Raw genomic sequence first — 15481 nt, 5'->3', positions numbered from 1 at the left:
ACATGGGAATGCGGTATCCCAAAAATATGTTCGTCTTGAAAGTGTGTCGACAAAATGTACTTTATTTTTATAGATTATAGGGATTCTTTTATAACAACGTTTATCTTCAAAAACATATAGTGGTGATACTTTTTTGGTACAAGTATAAAACCATTAAATATTTCCTTCGTAGTCTAGAAAATTTGATCTATTTCCTGACAATAAGTATCCTGCGTAGGGTATTTTTAGTACTGCTAGTGCGAGTGATTGTAGGATTTGTGTCCATTTCCAATTCGCATAATTGGTGAAGTGTTTCTAATTCGGAGAGTGACATTTCTTAAAAAATTCGACTAATTGTGTAGTCTAACTTCATATCTAAGTGAATATCATAATGAATATTACCGAAGTAGGTGTTATTCATTAGTGATAGTTCTTGTAAACGTGTACTTCTACTGTCATGTGGCTTTAGTTTTCCACCAGGTTGACCTGTGCTTTTTTGAAAGTTAACTGGTATGTATGATGTTCCTTCATTTAGAGGATGACCTGTAGCATAAGGGTCAAATTTTATTTTTCCAGTGGTCATGTCGAAACCTTTTTCGTATTCGACAAGTATTTCAGAATATTGTGTTTTATAAAGTGGATTTCTGTATTTGCATGCAATTTCTGTTTCTTGATATATTTGGAAACGTGTTAATTTATTTTCTATATCATGAATATTTCTAAAATCGTTACTTTGTTTTCGGGATGGATTTACTTGTTCGTATGGAATTGATTCTGTAAAATATTTTTCATGTAATTTTATCATTCGAGCGTGTAATTTTGCTACTTGAAATGTTGTGCATGTATCTTCGGGAAACCAAACAATTGTTGCTTGTGTCCGTGTTGTAGGGTCACAATAACCTTGATCATTTTTGCAAGGTAATCTAATTCCTTGATAGATCATTGTGTTATCTGATCTCGTGTGAGTTGTACTTTTTCGAGTTGTATTTTCCAATCGAAAAACATTATGTCTTGATATCCTTTATTTTTTGTGTCTGCTTTGCAGTTTGAGGGGTCATTTATTCCAATGTGTGGTATCCAGTGTTTATCGTGTATGTCATAATTTAATCTTCCGTGTGCGCCATTGTATGGGTATTTTTCGTCTAGTTTTATATGTCCTTGATATCTTTCAAGCTGTGCTTGGTGTACAGTATCGGCAAAGACTTGGAAATATACTAACTTTCTATCTGTGTTTTTATTTTTTGTGATGTTTAGTCGGAGTAACTCGTTTTTACAATCTTCGGGATTGAGATGTAAAAGTCGTTCTATATTACTCTGGTAGAATGATTCATGGTCAAGTCGGTTTTTATTTCCGTTTGAGACTTGTGAACAATGTACTTTCTTTTCAGAAAATGTTGCTGTAAATTTATATCCTAAGACTGTTGTTGCTCGGGCTTTTGAATACAGTGTTGCTATTACATTTGTAGTTTCTATAGCTTGTGGTACTGTTTCGCATTGTGATACTTGATTTAATGCATATTTGTGTAGTGTTTTTTGTTCGTTTTCTTCACAATCGTAGTGTGTTACTAATAAATCCTGGTGTCCTGTGCGAGGAGAAGGATTTGTGTTCTGGTCGGAAAAACTTAGAAAAAAGATGTGTTGAAATGTTAATATTTTTAGAATATACATGTGTATGATAATCCTGAGTATGGGTTATGAAATGTTATATAACCAATTGTGTTTTTGGTATATCTATCGTATTTATATATTACTTCAGTTGTTATAAATGGTGGTGGTAGCGATTGAGCTGTTATATTTGGTGGATTTAATGGGTAAGGATGTTGAACAATATTATTAAGTTTGATCGCGATTTCGAATTTCAATTGGAGACTATTTTGATGTTGTCCAAATAATGGGGGAGGTGCTACGAAAGTATTCCAATCTAATCGTAAAGGGATATTTGATGATGATTGTTCTCGATATCTAGCGTTGAGGTTATTTGGAAAATTTAAAGGGAAAAGCGTCGGTGAAATTTGACTTAATGATGGTGTCGACGGTAGCGATAATGTTTCTGGTAGTGATGATAGTGTTGTATCCGTAGAAATATCTATTGGGTCGTTTACTAAGTTTGGTTCACCTTGTGTATATGAGTGCGTTGTCCAATATGGTATTCGTGATGTGGGATTGGGGGGGGGGGGGTTAAAGGGATTTTCACGTATTTTTTCAGATGTTGGTGTTGAACCTAAGTAATCTGAGGGTATACTTGAGGTGCTACGTTGTGAAAGGAGTGGGGGAGTTTCTGGTAATGTACTATTTGGGTTTTCTGAAGTAGTTGGTGTTGGTGATTGGGGTATATCAAAATGAACTCTAGGGGTTTGAAAACTTCTGTTTCGTCGTGGATGTATAATTTGTCTATTTATTTCGACTGTATTTTGATTATGACTAATGTTTTTTATTCTACTTAATTATTGTGGTAATGTAGGGTACAAGTTATATGTTGGTTCACTTAGGGGTGCCTGTCGCTGAACTGGTTCTAATGGTTCGGATAAGCGAGCGTGTCGTTCTTCAAAAGTGTATGGAAAGAAATTCGTGTGGATGTTTGGGGGTTTTGGGTAGTTGTAGGTATTGTTGGGTTTTTTTGGGATGATGTCGGTGAGGACTGATTTTGTGATTGTTGGTTAGCAATTTTTGAAAGTGTTCTGATTGATTTTTTCTAGTGGGAAGATTTATGTTTATTGTAGTATTCTTCAATGAAAAGAATTAAAAGGATTGTTGCTAAGGCAAATGTGACTATTGCCTTTTTTACACATTTGCACATTGTCAATATTAGGGATGATAAAAATATTATGAAAATTACAAATAGTAAAAAAATATCTGTTCTACTAAAAATTGTTCGTATCAGTTAAATAGACTTTGGATTATCGTACCTGTGATAATGATCAATGATTTGGGAAAGTTGGAGATATATTTCAAATAGGGAGTAGAAAATTTAAAAAATGTTGCAAAAAATTATTAAATTGATTATAAAAGCTTCAAAAGTATCAAATAGAAATATGAACAAAAGTTTCAATAGTATGAAAAAGTTTATTAAAAGATTTAAAATTGTATTTTTAAAGATACTGACTGATCGAGAGAAGAGCATTTAAGAAATGATTTCTTTGTCGAATATTTTTTGTTGTTTGAGGCGAGATTCTAGTGTGGTCGAGTTATTTATTGATTTTTTGACAAGTGGGTTGAGTTTTGTGAAAAGTTGTTGGGGGCTAATTTTATGGTGTTCGGGAGGTCTTCTTTGTTTTATTTTTATTTGTCGGGTGATCTGGGGTATTTTTGAGATATTTGTACTTTAGGCCGAATGAATATGGTCCTTTTTTACTTTAGGCTAATTTACCATTTTTAGTTGGAGGGTTTTTGATTGTGTAAAGTTCATTGTGTTTTTTATCTATATTTAATATCCATTCGGTATGTGTGCCGGAGGCTAATTTAAGAATTTGTGGATGATGAAAATGATCTTCATCATGTGTGTGTAAAGGTAGGTTATAACAAATTGAGACTTTATTTGGTTGGCAATAGCCTTGTGCATTTTTATGGGAATTTGCTGTAAACATAATTGGTTTACGTGGCTTTTGATTAAAAACCATTTCGTATGGTGACATTCCTAAAGTTGTCGTGATTTGTGAATTATATGCTAAGGGAAATAATTTTACATCTGCTGACCATTCTTTGTATTTTGTATCATTTCCATTTATGATACATCTGAGATATTCTTGTAGTGAACGGTTCATACCTTCGACTAAACCGTTTGTCCAAGATGCATGAGATGTACGTGGTTTATGTTTGATGTTATATAAGTGGCATAGTGTGATGATTTCATTATTTATGAATTCTGTACCGTTGTCTGTAACTAAGATTTCGGGTAATCCGAATTTAGCTATCCAATGTTCATAAAGCGTCGTGTAGGCATAATAAGCGTTACAATGTGGTACTGGGTTGAGTGCTACATAATGTGTAAATGCGTCAACAATTACCATAATGTAGGAGTTTCCTTCAGAGGATGGTGAAATTGGTCCTTTTGTATCGAATGAAATGCGATGGTTAAAATATAAGCTTTGTCCTTTAAAATCTTGTTTTTGTGCTAATTGTTTTTGATTTGGATAAAATTTGTTTAATTGACATATTATACAATCATTGCATAATACATTTATCCAAATTGGTGCATTTGGGAAACAAAAACTTTGTGTAAAGTTTGAGTATGTTTTCTCTGATCCGGAGTGTCCTTTAGTATTTTGTTTATGTGAGATGCTAAAAGCTATTAATATCATACTTAAAGGAAGACAGGGAACTTTAGAATCATTTAATTGATATTCTAAAAGATCTGTATTTTCATTAATTGCTGTGTTATTAAATTTTCCGAAATATCGGAGGAGTGTTTTATTTCCTAAAATTGTGGTATCTGCTTTTACGGGCTTAGTTTTGTATTTGTGCCATGATTTTAATTATCTAATTACTGGGTCGAGATTTTGATATTGTTTTAAGAATTCAAGTGTAATTTTATCTGTTGGGGGGAGAAAAATATTGTCAATTTCTAGTTTTGATACGGGAATTGTGTCAAGTGGGTCATGGAGGTCAAAAACTTAATTCATTGTGTATTTTAAATCATTTGTTTGTGGTCCTGATAAATTTATTTTATCGGTTAAATTTTCTTTTTCAATTAATGGAAAAAAGTCTTTTTTATGCGAGTGTTGTTTTATATTTTTTGTTGAGTGTTATTTTTTATTCATTGTGAGTATGGATTTGGTTTGAAAGTTTATGTTCCTAGTAAATTATTTTGGCAATCTAAGTAAAGTGGGAATGTTGTAGGTTATTTATCTGTGATTGATCAATGTCAGTTTTTACTGCATATTTGCATTCTAGTCGGGGTGATGTTTCATTTTTTTTGCCAGATAAACGTTAATATTTTGTGGTATTTCAACTGTAGTTTTTCGTGTGAGTAATTCAGGTGGCGTATTTCGACTTAATGTATCTGGTAACGCAAGATTTTTTCCAACTGTCCAAACTATATGTAAGTTTGGAAGTTTCATTAGAATTAATTGAAATCTATAAACTCTATGTTTTGGATTTGATTTTTGTGTAAAGAGAAAAATAATTGGTTTGTGATTTGTGAATAGAACTGTTGGGTGTTTTGATCCAAGTATCAGAAATTCATATTCTGTAAGTGTATAATTTATAGCTGTACATTCTCTCATTAGAGTTGAGAGTCGTAGCTCTGCTTGAGTGAATAATCGTGAATTTGCTGATATAAGTTTCATTTTATTTGTACCACTATGTGATTGTAGCAATGCTGCGCCGATGCCAAAATTTGAATAGAATGGTTGATTTGGACCTGGAATTGTATTTGAAATTTGTTCAATTAAAAGTTTTTTAATTTCTTCAAATCGTGTTTGATGTTCAGTGGTCCATTCAAAATTATTTTGTTGTCTGAGGATATTATAGAAGGGTTTTAAGTATAATTGCATTTTATAAACATATTTACTTACGAAATTTAACAGTCCAAGGATTTCTTGGATTTTCTTTCTTTTTGTTGGTGGCTGAAGTTTTTGAATAGCATCAATGCGTGATTTTAATGGAGTGATAGTTTTTCGTTCAATATTATGTCCTAAAAATTTAACTCGTGTTAGAAAGAAGTGTGATTTATCGGGAGCTGCCTTCAGATTTTCGTTCTGAAGTATTTTATGATACTGTTCTAAAACTGTAAACATTTCTTCTTTGGTTTGTGATTGCATAAAAATATCGTCTAATTAGGTGATTGCAGTTTTCTTGAGTATTAGTGGTCTAAAAATTTTACTCATAAAAGCTGAAAAATATTAATTATTGTTGATTTCCAATAACAAATTGTGTTAAACGTCGTGATTGTTCATCTAGTGGCATTTGGTTGTATGCACTATTCATATCTGCGGTTGTGAAGTATTTACCATTTATCTTTGTCAAGATAACTTGTATTGGTTCAATAGGCCAATTGCATTTTGATTCGTCAATTAGTGAATTGAGATATCTGGCGTCTAAAACTATTTTTAGTGATTCACCTTTTGCTAGAATGATAACAGGGTTGATAAAAATGTTACCTTTTGGTTGTTTTTCCTTAATTACTGGTGAGATAAATTTGTATTGTTCTAAAATGTCAAGTAATCTGTTCACTTTGTCGTGTAAGTGAATTGGTACTTTACTGGCTCTTTGTTTTTTGAAAACTGCGTCGGATTTTAACGGGATATGTAGTGATGAACTGATTTTTCCAACGTCAAGTTTTGATGTTGCGTAGACTGTTGAATATTTTAACAGTTGCTTTGCTAATTTATCAAATTCGGTTTGTGTAATCTGTGAATGTTCAAAATTAAACGTTGTTAAAAATTTTTGTTGTTCTTTTGTGTAATTTGTTATATTGAATGTTGGTTTAAAATATAGTGTTTTTGTGAAGTAATCTGTGTTTCTTTTCTCATTACTTATTATATTATTTATGGATAATGCTTCGTCAAGAATTGTGGATTGGCAAATATCTAATAATTGGAGTATATTATTAACGCGGTAGGCTTTTTCATTTATAGGTGAAATTGTAGCATTTGTTTTACAATATCCTAAAAGTCCTAAGGGTAATGTTACTTGATATGGTGTATTGTTATACACGTGTAATGAAATGATGTCGGAATTCGTGTTTTTCGAATATTTTATGGATGAGATCGTAATTTTGAAAAATTTGTGAATAGGTTTAAATTCGAAGTCTGACATAAAAAGTTGTTGTTAATTTTGACTTTTGTTATACTGGTGAACTTGTTTTATTAAAACATTATATATATTTCCTGATAGTGGTTTCAGGTGTTTCCGTTGTTGATTGTAAATTGGGTAAAATTTTGAGAAGAATGGTGGTTGTTTGTTTAATCTTTGGAAGAATGTTAGGGCTGTATTTTTTGTTTTTGTGTACTTATCTTTGATTTGTATTTTACTATTTAGGATGTTGATTGTTGGTATATATTTAGATAAAAAGGGTATGCCAATGATATTGTGCTTAATATCAGTAATATGAAATATTTGCTTAAACGGTTTGTTTAAAATTTTGTTTTGTTCCATTGTTCTCGTGGGGAGAAGAAATAATTGGAATTTTCCATAATTTACTAATGTTGATCCTTGTGCTGTTGCTAGTTTACTAGAGGTTTCAAGAGGCGTTAATTTTGGATGTAATGTTTTGATTTCATTCCATGTGGGAATATTAATTATATTTGATTCTGCTCCTGAATCAATTAAAAAATCAATTTCAAGATCTGGTGGTTAAAATTCTTTGTTTCTTGGGCTTTCTAAGAGAAATGGAATTGTCCAAATTTTTTCTCTGGGTTGTTCTTTTTGTATATTTTGATAAATATGTTTTGCGTTTGAGTATTGTGTTTCGTCTTTTTTATCGGGTTTAATTACTGTGTTAATTCCGTTTACTTCTTGTGCAGTTTGTGTATTATCAATGGGTTCAATATAGTAATTGTGAAGGAGTTCCAATTGAATTTCATATATATGTGAAGTAAAAGGTTGTTCAGATATGATAGGTTCATAGTCGTTTTCGACTGTTGTCATATTTACAGAGCTGGTATTATCTGTATCACTTTCTGTATCTGACGATTCACAATTTATATGATTTAGTTGTAGTTCGTTACTTCCTGTGTCATGAATACCTGGGGGGTCTGAAGTTGTTTCTTCATTTGTCTGCACTTGATTAATGTGTCTTTGATGTTTTGGTGTGCTACTTCTGTATCGATGTTTAGAATCAGGGTAATGGTTATTATTCCTGTGTGGTGACTGGGAATAATTTCTGTATCGATTATTGTAACTTTAGTTTCGATTTTGTGAATTATTTTGTGATCTGTTTTGATAATTATCGTTTGATCTGTGATAGTTTGATCTATTATATGAATTATTTCTTGATCGATTGTTCGGGTAATTCTGATTTCGATTGTTTGAATAACTTCTATTTCTATTTTGTGAATAGTTTCTATTTCTGCTGTATGATGAGTGTCGTGATTGATTATTGGAATTGTGTCTATTCCTTGGGTTTGATTGCGAACTGGATCCAGAAACAAATTGTGTTGTATTGGAATTTGATCGTGAATAGTTATTTCGGTTATTTTTGGCTATTCGATCGATTATATCTATTTTGTAAAGGAGTTTCGTGTATTTCTTCGTTCGGGTGATCTACCCCTATAACCTGAGTTATATGGTGATTGATTCCTTGTGTAATTTGGGTTGTTCGGAAGTGGTTTTCCTGAACTTTTATTACTATATATATTTTTGTTTGGTAGATTTTGGTCTTTTTTCATGTATTGATAGAACGATTTATTTGGTTCTTTATGCTTTTGAGGTTTATTCTGATTGTCTTGTTGTTTTTGTCTACATTCGGAAATACTGTGTCCGTATCGTCGGTAATAATTACACCATTTTTTGAAAGATGGTTTGCGTTTAAAGTTTGGATGTTTTTCGTAGATATTTAGTATTTCAGTGATTTTTTCAATCAGGTCTGTGTCTGATTCTTGTATGTTATTTATATGTGTAGCATTTGTTTCAATTCGATTAACATATTGTAGTTTTAGATTTTCTGTTTCTTTGAGTTTAATTGTGATTTCTGCTTGTTCTAGTTTATCTACTAATTTTTGAAAATCTAAGTCTGGTTCTCGAATTGAGGAAGGATGAGATGCTCTCTTTTCGCTATTTTCCTTAATTGAGGTGTTAAGGTCATCATTAAAACTTCTGTCATTTTTGTGTTTTTATAGTCATGTGTATTAAGTGAATATGCTTTTCGAACTAGTGTTTCGATACGTACTGCTAATTGTTTAATTGTTTCATTTGGTAATCTGCGGATTTCATTGCATAAAACTCTTTGGTGTTATTTGTTTCTTTCAGAGTCAAACATTTTTGAAAACTCTTGTGTGAATCTTTTCCAGTCTGATTTTATTTCTATGGGTAATACTGAAAACCATTTTTGGGCTGCGCCATCTAAGGTTGTTTGTATTAGTGCTGTGCGTCTATGTATCCAATTTTGATGTAGTGGCGTATTAATTGGTTCGGGTCCTATATTGAAAATTACATTTGCTGTTACTGCATTTAGATAATCTTCTACAGAATATTCAGGGTCTGTTCCTGTGAATACAATCGGTGGTTTATTGGATGTTATTGATGATCCACCCATGAGGTATGGATTCATTGTCATCTGTAGTGATTCTGCGGCATTTGGCATTTGTGAAAAATTTGAAAGTTGATTTTTCGTTATTTCGTGTTGCTGAAGGTAATATGGAAGCGGTATTTCATTTTGCATTTGAGTTGGTTGATAAGAATGCATTAACATTGGGTTTTGTGGCTGTATTGGTTGAAAAGATGGTGTATTAAATGGGTTTGGTATATGCATTTGTTGTGGGTTTTGTATATCTGTTGGGTTTTGTGGGTAAATTTTCATATTTTGAGATGGTTGAGATTGTCGCGGTCTCTGTGTGCAATATTCTTTAGTATATGGTGCAAAATATCTGGTTGGTGATAATCATCTTCATCGGATGATAAATAGTTTGTATTATATGGTGTATGTTGTTTCTTTTTATTTTGTTGAAAGAATGGGTAATTTTCACTATAATCCTGTGTAGGTTGTTGATTATCTGGAAAATTTACTGAATTGGTCGATGTTTTCGGGAGATTCCAATAATGGGAACATACGTGATATAAATTTTGTGTGTTTTTTCGGGGAGGTTGGTTTGTTCTTGGTTTGTGAGCATAATTATAATTGTGTTCTGCAAAGGTATTTCTTGTGAATGGTTTTCGTGTTTTTGACGGTATTGTCATTGGTCTATACGTTTGATAGTCCATTTGTGAATATTTTGGAGCAACCGAAGGTTTAACGGTTGAGTGTAAAGTTACTTGTCTTAGTGATGTATTTTTTTTTCTTGGTGTTGTCAGATTGGGGTGTATTGGTGAAATACTTTGTTGTGTAGTTGTTGTTGTTGTTTGGACGATTTCTTCGTTTGAATACCTTGTTGTGTAAGAGTTTTGGTTCCATTAAGGTTTTCATTATGTATGACCGTCGAATTTAAACTGTTATTTCGTGTATCAGGTAAAAATGTATTATAATTCAATGGTGTTGCATCAATGGTTAATGGTATTACTTTTACATAATCTCTGTGAAAAGATATTGTCTTTATTGCTTGACTTGAGATAGCTTGTGGGATATTTAGAAATGCATGATGAGACCATCCAGGGTCCCAAACGTAATCTGATTGTTCTGAAAGAACAGTGTCGTCATTGGTATTTTGAGGTCTAAAATTTTTTCTTGCTTGTGAAATTAAATCTAAATTGTGGGTGAAATAATCTATTATAAACCATGCTAAAATCTTTGTAAATCATGTTTAGTGTGTTGTGAAACATAATCTTTAGTGAAATTTTGGCGAATTATATGTAGAAATGTTGAAATTACTGTGATTTTATTTCGTACTTTTGTATGTTTGGATGTTTCAGTTGGTGATATACTTTGAACTTCTGTTTTTTCTAATATAGATATATAACTATATATTATTGCAAAAACTTCGTTAGTGAATATGGAGTTTGCTCTTTGTGAATTATGATATTGTATGCTTTTGATATATTCTATGAATACTTTTGAAAATTCTAATTCAATATCGTCTGTTTGAATTAGATATTTACGATGGGCTGTATTTGGTGTGCTGAATTCTATGGTGTAGATTCCATATTGTTGTGTTAGATTACATATGTCTTTCAAATAATGTTCAATAATTTGTCTTTTGATTTTTACATCTGGGAATTCTTCTTTGCATGGGCTGATTCCTGGTTCAAACAAATTTACGAGTAAGTTCTTGCAAAAATCGTGTTGTCCTCTATCATCGAGTGAATCTATAAGAAAGGGAAAAACCGCTTCGTCATCTGGACTTTCGTCACTTTGAGTGTGGCTCATTTTTTCGTTTGATGACTGTTAATATATAACAATCGATGTGTCTAATTGGTTGTTTCCAATTATACAAGTGTACTGGTTTGTGTTTGTATTGCTTTTTTATTCTTCTTTTTCCTCTTTTTGATGAATTTGAAGTTGTTTCTGAGTCGGAAAAATATAATTGATCATGGATGAGACAATTTTTATCTATTGATTCTTATAATTTGTATAGTTCGTCTAAACTATTGACTTCTGATTCAGAAAATGCGTTTCTATTTTTTGAAAATTTTTTTCTTGTGATTTGTCTTTGTTTGTTTATAATTTTCCTTTTTATTGTTTGTCGTTTTGTTCTAATGTATCCAACTGTTTGTGTATGAGGTGTGATTACAAGATCGTATTTTTGTTATCTATTTCACAGTTGTGTAAAACGATTGTTTGTTTATTTCCTAAATTTTTGAATGACATAAGGTTTAGGATGAGGGATGCAAGAAGTTGTTAGTTATTTCTATTTCCTTAGACTGTTAGTCCTTACGATTTTTTGGTTAGCTTAACCTGGGTCTTTTTGTTCAGGGTTGGAGAGAAAAGTATATCAATTCCGAAGAATGATTTTTTACTTTCTCGTGGCTAGTCTAAGTTAACGTGTTAACTTACTTAATCTTACTTAGGGGTAGTGATTGTGTTCAAGGGTTGGAGAATAGTAAATCGATCCACAAGGTTCAGGTATAATTAGAACGCAAGTAATTTGTTAGATACTATTTTAAACTTACTTAGTCTAAGATCTATCCTGGGTCTGTTAAGAGGAGGGTCCAAGTGAAGGATGAATAACCGAAGTTCTTCACTGTTTATCTTAATTTGAATGGTTAGTTTTATTGAAAAATTGCTATTGGGTTTCTATTTCTATTAAAAACTCCTGGGTCTTTTGGAAAGGTTGGATAGTGAATCGACGTTTGAGGTCGTTAGACACTTACTAAGTGGGTGGGGGAGAACAAAATTGTTCTTTTTGATCCAAGGATAGGCCTTGATGATCAGATTTTAAATTTAGTGAGATAGAAAATTTATTAAGATCCAAGGATAAGCCTTGATGATCTGATTTTTTAAAATTAAGTGATTCTTTAAGTTTAAAATGGTTTAAATTTATTTAATAAAAAGGTTTAGTTTTTTAATGATATTAGTGAGCTTATGATTGCTGTTATGTTTAGGTGATGAAGCTGGAACAACAGGATGATTTATGATTACTAACAATTTATTGTCATGCTACTAATTTTTATTTTTATTTTCAATAAATATTTTTCAAATATGTTTTATATAATACTGCAGAAATTAAGAAAACGATCTGTGATCTTTTTATCAATCGTTATTGTAAATTAATAATTTTGTTTAGCGCCTGAAATGATCATGAAGTTTTACTTTAAAATTTTATGTTTGCAAATGAAAATCTAAAGTCATTGCTAATAAGATTCTAAATATAAAAGCTTGTGATGGCTTTTGCCGTACAACCATAAAACTAAATGGTAAGTTTCTACTTAGTCGTATATCGTCTCTTGTCCGAGGTCTTCTTCCAATACCAGGTAGTTCTAGTATCGTGCGGAATATTGGCTCTGATCTATTGAGTCGCAGAGACATATCAATTAAGTTATTATCGTGTAACATTTTGAAAATGTTTTGTCTAATTTCTAATCTATTTTTGGTTAATTCTAAGCTATTAAGGTCTTATTCGAGACTTATGCTCGCACCAGATGAGTTAATATGGGACTGGTTAACTCATAGAGTAATTTCGGATAGGGTACACCGTCTGCTCGTCACGCTATCTTATTTTCGGCCGGATATATTCGTGCAACTTCTTAGTCTAATACCAATCCTAATCTTACTCTTATATCTACTAGTCTCAGGGTGTTTAACTAGTCTCTGCTAGGCTCAATAGATCTAGAGTATACTGGCTTATTGCGGCAGCTGAAGTTCTCTTGGAGAGGCAACTAATTTCTAAGTTAAATTCAAATCTCTCTGGTGCTGAAATTACAAGTAATTTCAGCACTTACAAATAAGTGGGTTGTTAGTTAGATGGATTATGATTGGTTAATATTAAATATTTTACAGTGGTAAAATATCCAATTTATCCAATTATAAAATGTAGTTTAGATCAGGTTCCAAAAGAAAGAAAGAAAGAAAGAAAGAAAGAAAGAAAGAGCAGTAAATAAAGTTTAAACCACGGTTAGAGTGTAGTAGAAATAAACTTGGTTGTCAGCTATTCATCATTTTTTGTCTAAGTTAATCTGAAAAACAAAAAATAAGTTCCGAGCAGTTTTTTCGTATCTACTTAACACTTAACAATACCCGCTTTAAGAAAAGGGGAGATTGTTAAGTAGATTGAAACAGTAGAGTTTTCGACCGATCAGAATCCAGTAAATTAGAATTCGCAATAGAAAGCTCTGTGCTAATTTACTGTATTTATTCATAGGGGAGGGGGGAGGGGAGGAGAGGAGAGATTGTTAAGCAGATACCATAGGGGGGATTGTTAAGTAGATCCGTTTTTTCTTTACACTGAGGCAACTTTTTTGATTTTTTTTGGAAGAATCTCAATCACGACCAAACGACCAATCCCCAAACCCTCCCCCCCCCCCCCACCTTCGAGGGCAATCGGATCAAATGGGATTTCTATTTTTGAATTTGTCCAAAAAATCTTGTTGGATGAGGATGAGACCACTTTCCTAATAAAGTCATGAACACGTATGAACACGTGACCCCAGTGTAGATGAGAAGACCATACACGGAGCAGAGGATCTCTCCGAACATCCAATATCCATGGAAGAACACCTGAAACACAAAACTATAACTTTATTTTTAGAAACTAACCCAATAATTTCAATAATCAAAAAGATGCTACTGATCATAAAGAATTTAAAGCGATGCTTGAAAGGAAACTAGAGAACCCGCAAGAGACAAACTTAAGACAACTTCCAGCTAATGATTCTGTTTTTCTTAATATCATCATACAAAATACTTCATCAAAAACAATTTGGATAGAAGCATGTAGTTTGGATAAAAAAAACATATTCACTAAGTAAATAGAAAAGTAATTACAAGATTGCCAAGTTTTTTTTTACAAAAAGTGAATCATTATTTAGATCCTTTGGTGAATCATCCGTATCATGGTGAAAGCATCATGATCCTTTGGTGGATCAATTAAATATTTTTAAAAAAACTAGTTTTAAAATCTTTGCATTTCAAATTTTTTATTGAAGCTTTTTCAGTAAAAAAATAAGGATTACAATAAAAAATTATAAAATTGTGTAAGAATTACCTGGACAGTTGCTGGTAGAATACAGAATACACTCGTCAGAAGATCACTCATGACCAAATTCAGCAATAAGAAACTACTTTTCCTAGTAGCTCTTCCCCTCTTGGAAAATATCTTCACTGACAGAATCAACACATTTCCCAGGAATGAGAATACGAATGCTATCAAGTGGAGAAATCCCATGGATATGGAGAAAAATGAGGAGTAAGGATCCCAGAGGGAATTGGAATATTGACTCTGATTTGAAATTCCGACTACGTCAAATGTGATCGTAATAATCGAATCTTCAATTATATTGTCATTAGCCATATTATATACGTTAAACGTCATTCAGAATTTCGTTAAAATCGAAGCTCTGAAATTCGAAAATAATGAAATGGAAAACAAAAGTCTAAGAAATGGTGAGTAAAATAAAATTAACAAACTTGCATTATAAAGCAAATTGATCTGATTTTCTGGCAATTTCCGATTTGAGATAGTTGATAAGTCGAAGTACTCGCTAAAAATAGGTGTTTTTTGCCCTGACACTAATATTTTTGTTTTTCGGATCTTTTTTGTTCAACAACAAGTTTGCATAAGGAAATGCTGTTTAGGCAAAAAAAGAATATGAAGCATGCTGTTTCGTTGCTATCAAACAAATAAATTATTCTCTAAAAAATGCTAAAAGTGAGATAAAACCCTAAAGTTGGTTAATAAAACATAAGTAACCGTATATAAGCTTCGAATTGAAGAAAGATGGCGGAAATGTTACAAAATAAAACCACGCGGTTTTAGTTATACGTGCTGCACATACATTTCCGAAGATTTTTCAAAATTGTGGATTTAGATCAACGATTTTGGGGCTAAAATAGTTCGTTATCAAACTTCCTCGGAAAATGTTGCAAAGTAAATATTCAAAGCTGCTGTCGAGAAAACAATGGCAACATAAAGTTAACAAAACCAACAAAAACTTGAGCCCAATTTTTTCGAGTTAAATAGATGAAAATAATCACTGAAGTAGATCAAAATAAAACTGATTTTTTTCTACTAACTCAAAGCTAAAATTTGAGATACAAATTGAACGAGATAGCTCGTATCAGGGCGAAGCCCTGAATGTTCCGACTGCCTTTTAAGGTCTAGAGCAGTAATATCATGGAAAACTTAAATATAATAAAAAAAAAAATAAAAATCCCCCCACACGCCAGTTTAAGTTCAAAGTGATAGATTTTGCTCCTATTAACAAATCATTTATGGCATATAATCTACCTTGAATCAAATTGGAACGATTTTTAGGA

The 15481-nt window shown here is 32.0% G+C and overlaps 1 protein-coding gene across 1 annotated transcript; it reads right to left on the bottom strand.

Annotated features, from left to right (window-relative positions):
• Positions 1-13564: 13564 nt before the first annotated feature.
• On the bottom strand, positions 13565-14875 carry LOC134839850 (RYamide receptor-like). The gene is made up of 2 exons (XM_063855473.1): positions 14211-14875; positions 13565-13723 (listed from the first exon to the last, which is right to left on the bottom strand). The coding sequence occupies exons 1-2, from the start codon at positions 14535-14537 to the stop codon at positions 13565-13567; spliced, it is 486 nt and encodes a 161-aa protein (XP_063711543.1). The 5' UTR covers positions 14538-14875.
• Positions 14876-15481: the final 606 nt, after the last annotated feature.

This window comes from Symsagittifera roscoffensis, chromosome 2 (genome assembly GCF_963678635.1).
Source record: "Symsagittifera roscoffensis chromosome 2, txSymRosc1.1, whole genome shotgun sequence".
NCBI classification, from domain to species: domain Eukaryota; kingdom Metazoa; phylum Xenacoelomorpha; order Acoela; family Convolutidae; genus Symsagittifera; species Symsagittifera roscoffensis.
This window is presented reverse-complemented; position numbering and strand designations above follow the sequence as displayed.

Bases quoted from the DNA above. Each gene is read 5' to 3' on its own strand.
- LOC134839850 (XM_063855473.1), bottom strand. From the start codon at position 14,537: ATGACGTTTAACGTATATAATATGGCTAATGACAATATAATTGAAGAT. The intron at 13,724-14,210 runs GTAATTCTTACA...TTTGTGTTTCAG, and splicing joins TTCTACCAGCAACTGTCCAG to GTGTTCTTCCATGGATATTG.